Source organism: Plectrocnemia conspersa, unplaced genomic scaffold (assembly GCF_051122295.1).
Source record: "Plectrocnemia conspersa isolate PC_06_02 unplaced genomic scaffold, ASM5112229v1 ptg000012l, whole genome shotgun sequence".
In the NCBI taxonomy this organism is placed as follows: Eukaryota; Metazoa; Arthropoda; class Insecta; order Trichoptera; family Polycentropodidae; genus Plectrocnemia; species Plectrocnemia conspersa.
In genome coordinates, this window is record NW_028277176.1 from 482786 (window position 1) to 490096 (window position 7311).

Consider the following 7311-nt stretch of genomic DNA (forward strand, 5'->3'; position numbering starts at 1 on the left):
CCCAAAGGACACGACCCTTATAACTAATCCGCGACAATTAGACGAAGGGCGTCGGCGCGGTGGGGTCGCCGCAGCTTTTTTTTCGGCAGGATTATCACATTTTGCTTTCGGACAAAGGGTCCACCCATATACACAGTAATTACGGTAGTCGATATAATAAATTAGAACGGCTTTTTCCCAGACGAATTCAATGGCCCGACCGCGCGTACGGCTTTGCGACATGAAGGTGCACCGCGTGAGTTGTGGCCGCCGTTGCGGTGGGGAGAGGGTGCACCCTACCGGGGATTAATGTATCCAATATTAAATCTGATGTGTGAAATTCAATGTGAATTCACAACTGTTATCGCGGTATTGTGGCATTGTGCCTGACCATGACCGGGGAGTTTAAAGAGAATTACGAAATTACGTTAATTATGACTACACCGTCTTTTACTTCTCTGAATGCAATTTTAACATTGGCACAGAGAGCAATTAATAATGGTTTTTTAAACTTAATGACAAAACAAAATACTTCATATTTTTATCGAATTCTAAAACTATATTAAATTCAGACCTGCTATTGAATTCGCACTTTTAAATAAATAAAAGTCTGAGCTATTATGTAGGGTCATTTGACGAGGGACGAGTCGGTCAGTCGACACAATGTATCCCTTCGCTCGATTCGAATGCACGATTCTGACCATTGTTTCATAGCGCGTTAATATTTTATATGGGCAATTTAAAGAATAGCCGCTGAGTTTTGATTTATGCGCTAGGGGCGGCCGGACACGCGCTCTTCTCCTACGTTGGACGTGACTCATCCCTTCTCTTTCTTCTTTGTTGCAGACGATGGCAAGGTTCACAAAATTGTACAGTGGATGCGAAATGGAGAGACACATTCGACGCTCTTGGACATCTTCGACGTCACTCCGGGGGAACCCATTCAGGTATTTATGACATTTTTAAATAATTTTCGAGTGAGCCAGATATCAATCGGACCCTTCTGGATGTAGTTACTAACGTTCTAAAGAGTTGGGTCGTTGTTTTTCGATAAAATCTACTTAAATTTTTAACTAAGGCTTTCATACTGTAGTCCTTAAGGTAGACTAAACCAGTCATACTCAAACTTTTTTTGTTGGTGTTAGCATGATATAAAAATTTAAAAATAAAACTTTTTAATTATTCATTTATTTTTATTTCACACGCACGCGTACTAGAGGGACCCAAAAATAACGAGACTTTCCTTATAATTTTTTTATTTTTCAATATTTTTACACCAAATTTAGATCACCTTCAAAGTACTCTCCATTGACCAATATGCACTTTTCCAAACGTTTTTTCCATTGCTCAAAACCGTTCTGGAACTCAGATAATGATATGTATTTTAACCCTTTCAGCGATTTTTATTTTACCTCTTCTACATTTTCTTTTCATGTCTCTTTTGAGTCTAGGGAACAAAAAATGTCACAGGGGGCCAGGTCAGGTGACTAGCGCGAATGAATAATCGGTGTCATTCCGTTTTTCCTCAAAAACTGCCATTTTGGTAATGATTATGAGTATTGGGCCGCGCATAAAAGTTTGTCGAGCCACAGGTTCAGTATCGCTAGTCTAGACTGATAACCTGGAAGCCACTGATTCGAGTCCTCGCAACAGACTCGATTTTTTGATTTATAAAAATTCACTTTATATATAAAAAAAATAAACCTACATGATACATAGTAAGGGTGGCCAAAACGTCGCAAATTCAAATTTCTTAAAGTTTGGCCATCTCTTCTATCTATTATTCAATACAGTGACTATTCCACGTTGCTAATATTGCATTTGAAATGAATCGTGCGTTGCTTCGTTAAAGGTTATGGAAGTATCCAAGCAGTACGGCTCGCTATACGTGGGGTCCGACAGAAGGGTTAGGCAGATCTCCCTGGTGATGTGCGCCCGCAGATACGACAGCTGCCTGCGATGCGTGAGGGACCCCTACTGCGGATGGGACAAGGACACCAACACGTGTCGATCGTATCAGCCGGGGTGAGTGCTGTTAATTACCTCGTATCTGTGTCGCCGTCGAGGGTCGCGATTAAAACGTCGGCTGTCCCCTCAGGCTGCTCCAAGACGTGGCCAACGACACGGCGGACATTTGCGACTCGTCCATTGTGAAGAAGAGCATCACCGTCACGTGGGGGCAGAGTCTCCATTTGGGTAGCTTCGTCAAGATGCCGGAGGTGCTGCAGCCCCAGTCGGTCACGTGGTTCCATTACTCGAAGGAGAAGGGCCGCTATCAGATCGTATTCAGGTAAAATATTTTTGCGGCAATATTCCATTTATGTTCCTATAAAACGACGTCTCTATTACAGTCCCGACAAGTACATCGAGACTTCGGAGCACGGCTTGCTCATAATCGCAGCCACCGAAGCAGACGCCGGAAGATACGACTGCTGGCTGGGCGGATCTTTGCTCTGCAGCTACAACATCACAGTCGACTCTCACAGGTGCGACAATCGCTCACGCTCGCTCGCCCTCGCTAACAAAACGAACAAACGATAACACGTCTCCTCTTTACAGGTGTTCTCCGCCGGAGAAGAGCAACGAATACCAAAAGATATACTCCAATTGGTGTCACGAGTTCGAGAAGTACAAATCTGCCATGAAGTCGTGGGAGAGGAAGCAAGACGTAAGTTGTACATATACATTTACTCTACGTCATTTCCCTCCCTTGAAATTAGCGAGAAAAATGCATGTCATTCAATTAAATACTATGAATATTTTTGAAATAGAAATATTAAAAAAAAATGACGTCCCTATTTCTAAATCAGAAATTCTCTGATTATCACTCAAATAAAATCTCGAATCACGCATATTGCTCCATAATTTGGCTGCAACATTATAGCTTCTAGTCACTTTCAATATGTATTTAATTAAGGAGTATTTGTAAGTCTACTGACAATGTGTCTAAAATACTGAAATATCTTCCTTCGGTCCACAAATCAGAGCTCTCCGATTATTACCGTACAATAATTTTGCACGGTATTTTCTATATACATATATAATTCGTGCTGTATATATTGTGACAAAAAACAAAATTACGTGGAGATAAGGAGTGACTCATCGATGAAAATTTTGCTGATTCGTCTAAATCATTCTTTATTTGATCGTGCTTTTATTTTTATAATATCTTAAGCTTTAAAAAATATAATATGGATATATATAAATATATATATATATATATATATATATATATATATATATATATATATATATATATATATATATATATATATATATATATATATATATATATATATATATATATATTTATATATATATATATTACTTATTTACTTGCATATGTTACAACGAATGGATGAAATCGCTTATTGCGTGAAATGGAACAAGTACAAGCCCGTTGCTTTTTGTAACTAAGCCAAATGTTACTTTTGATATGTATTAAGGGGTGCAACTTGTTTGCACCTGTAAAGTGTAACTGACGCCGGGAGATTGGTAGATATATTTTAATTTAATAAAATAATATAAATATTAACTATAAGAAGTGTTTCATAATATTGTTGGACGGGTTAGGTGCGAGCGATCGTTGGTCAGAATAGTAAAGACCCGATGAATGCAATGAATCATGGGGGGTATTCACGGTTCTGATCAAAACTCGCTCTGAGCACCTAGCCTGTCTAAAATACCTGTTAATAAAATTTGAACGTCGTCATAATATTTATGGTTCTAGATTTTTTGTCATCACTGTTGTTATTGATTATTTTAAAAATGAATTTTCATACAAACAAATGACATTTGGTTTAGTTACGAAAAACGCCACTGAAGCGCCACTATCGCACCTAACTCGTCCAACAGTTACACCATAAGAGATTAAAAATCAACCATACCCCCACTATATAAATTGTGAAAATACATCTTGATAAAATTTATACATCGTCATATTTATAGTTTAAGACTTTTTGGCATTTTAAGTGATGGTAAACATCACCGTAGTTCATGATTGATTTATTTTTATATTATAAAGTGACATTTGGTCTATTTACGAAAATTACTACCGGAGCGCTCAATGCACAAAATAAGCAAATCAAGTCCTATCCAATACACGCATTCGGAAGGTAATTCGCTTAATACATGAATGAAGCAACGGGCTTGCAATTTTATTGAATTATGCGCTATTGCGCTAAATGAGCAATTTCTACGATTCGGTGTAACATATGTATATAAAATTCTAAAAAACAACCCATGATTTTACATGTAAGCAAATTTTTGTAGAAAAACTGATTTTGTGTGATTTCAACTAAATGATGCTTATAATAGCTATACTTAGACAAAAACAAATCAATGTAAAAAATCTAGAAATAATATTACTACTCTTCCTAAACATCTAAATTAAAATTTAATAAACTAACATTAAACTAAATTTAAATTTAAAAAATAAATAAAAAATGTTAATTGTTTAAATTTATTCCTAATTGTTTTTAATTTTTTTTAAATCAACTATTTTTATTGAAATATATTAACTTATTAAAATTTGTTTAAAATTGAATTAATCAGGTATATTTAAAATAATAAGCAAACAAATTTATACATATGCTGAAATTATATTTATAATATTTTGTATTGAATTTAATTAATTAAAAATCAAAATAAATGTATATGTATACTAGAATCTATAGAGTAATATATTATTTATTATTTTTTTTATTTAATTAGTTGATAATTAAAAATAATAACAAATATAATATATTATAAAAATTAAATATAAACTAAATTCCATTAAAAAAGTCTACATCTACAAAACGAGAGCTAATTGTAAATTGTGATAAAAAATATTTAAAACCTACATATACCAAACATATATGTTTTTTAATTTGTTTCTGGAAATCTACCCTTTATCGTTATGTCTAATATAATATTAGGGGTACCCAAAAGAAAAGACGTTTTTTTTATGAAAAGTATTTTTCTAATATCAAATTCACGATATTATTTTTCAAAATAATCTCGATCAACAGATACAGCCTTCTTCCCTCGATAAGGCAAATTTTTAATACCACATTTGTAAAAACTGACTGACTGTGAGTTAAAATATTAAGTTGTTGAGACTTATATAAATGGTAGACTGATGGTTCTATATCGGGAGAATGTGGAGGGTGAGCAACTGTTTTCTATCCGAGAGCATTAATTTGTATGAGGCAGGCGCGTCACTTTGTTCTCGTCGCTTAGTGCGTGTATAACTCATACACCTTCCCAAGCTTCTAGGATTGTCTTCAAAAAAAATGTACAGATTTAAATCATTTGAACCATTTTTTAAATTGACGAACCATAGACGGCACAATTGCTGATTTTTTTTTTTTGTGAAATTCATACATCATAATAGTTCCTAAAAACATCTTACTCAGAACGAAATTTTCCATTGAAACTTGGGATGTTTTTTTGTTGTTATGTTCGTAACGCACTCTCCAGATGTTAATCCAAATAGTATCGAAAGAAAAACATGCGACCCGAACAACAAATAAGTTACTCAGTATAAAAACGTCCTTTCTTTTGTGTACCCCTAATATTTTTACCAGTGAAAATATAATTTATCTGGCAGACAGTAATATGTATATACATTTACATACTTTTCATTATTTATTTACATGTAATGTACAAATGCTACAGTGCATTTGTATTTTTTGGTGTAGATATATTTTCACTAGTGAAGTATTGTACAAACACATTTTCACTAGTAGATATATATGTATGAACATTTTTACTTCTTAATTATTAATTATCACAGCATTAATATTACATATATTGGTGCTAAACTAAACTTCTGTGATACACTTTGAGATCTTGTATTTGCTTTAAATTTGTAAATAATTAAAAAAAACATATTTACATTATATTTCACGAAAATAAATCAGTGTATATTTTTATAATTATTATTCTACCTTGAATTATAAATAAACTTATATTTTTATCTAATACCATATCGATCCTTAAGATGTTAATATATCAACTTCATAAAAAAATATCAAAAAGATAATTTTTAACCCTTAACCCTTTAACCGCGAATGACATTTAGAAAATCGCTAGTATTTTTATTTTTTATTTTTTTTTAATGAATCTTCCATTGTAACCTGACAGGCGTAAACTCAATGCGTTACAACGGGCAAATCTGTACCAACTGAATAAGTCAATCAGACATAATGTATACCTACAAATGTATTAACCACCAGACTCGGTGACCTCTATATTATTTATTATAAATTATTATGGGCTATACAATTTATAATCAATATTTCACTGCAGCTGTGGCCGGTTTTTTTTTAATTTAGCGCATTTTTATAAATAAAAACTCGAGTACTGCTGCCGGGGCTCGAACCCGCAACCTCAGAGTCACTAATCTGAGACGTTACGGACTACGCTATTCCGTCCTAAGTTTTGGGAACTTAAAAGGGCCATGAAACAAGCCATGTAATATTATTATTTTATAATATAAATTATATTTCAAGCCCAAAAATCACTTTAATTTATTAATCTAATATATTTATACATAATATTATTTAAAGAATTTATTGCATGAATTATGATAAAGTGTGCAAAAATAAAGGGTAAAAGTTAGAACTTTTTTTAAATATGTCGCTTAAATGTGTTTAATTTAGAACTTTTCAACTCAATTCAATAATTACAATGTTTCTTATTCGACCATGTGTTTGATTTTTATGACATCTTCATAATTTCTTCTTCTTCTTTTCAGCAATGCGCGCGGCAAAACGACTCGAACCAGAACGCCCACCCCAACGAAGTGGTGTGATAGCTGCTGCAAATGTTCTACCTGATGTTCGTGTCGGTGATTCCCATCAGTTGCATCCCGATACCGTTCCTAGTTTGGGCTATCGACATTGGCCGTTGAGCCACACTGTGCTAAAAAAAGTGACTGATTAAAAAAAACTTAAAAGTGGATGTACAATCGAAGTGGTCCAAGTATAAAGAGTGACGATCGGATATAATAAAAATAAATAAAAAAAAACACACAACGCGTGTCACATTTATATGAATTGAAACATATCCTACTTGACAAATTTTTAAGAACAATATTTTGTTCTACATTCGCTTGAGTGTATATCAGAAGTACATGTGTATATATGATAAGTAAATATATGAAACGGTGTATCTGGATTCAGTCGGCGTTTACGATATAAAGATGCGTCTACACGTTTGACAAATACGCAAGGGGTCGAAAAACTATGACATAGAAAAGCTGCAATTTTATCTAAATAAAATAATGAGGTTTATTTGCGGCGCAATATTTTTCAACAACAGGTTTTTTAAATATACAAGGAAAAA

General features: G+C 33.7%; 1 protein-coding gene across 4 annotated transcripts in view; it reads left to right on the forward strand.

Annotated features, from left to right (window-relative positions):
* Nucleotides 1-7311, forward strand: part of Sema2a (Semaphorin 2a) — a 175773-nt gene extending 168462 nt beyond the window's left edge. For all 4 annotated transcript variants that reach the window (XM_088199387.1, XM_088199384.1, XM_088199385.1 and 1 more), the window contains exons 11-16: nt 826-926; nt 1832-2004; nt 2078-2269; nt 2331-2465; nt 2539-2647; nt 6722-7311. In XM_088199387.1, coding sequence (XP_088055513.1) covers nt 826-926; nt 1832-2004; nt 2078-2269; nt 2331-2465; nt 2539-2647; nt 6722-6778 — 767 coding nt within the window. In that variant the 3' untranslated portion in view covers nt 6779-7311. The remainder of the gene's footprint in view (nt 1-825; nt 927-1831; nt 2005-2077; nt 2270-2330; nt 2466-2538; nt 2648-6721) is intronic.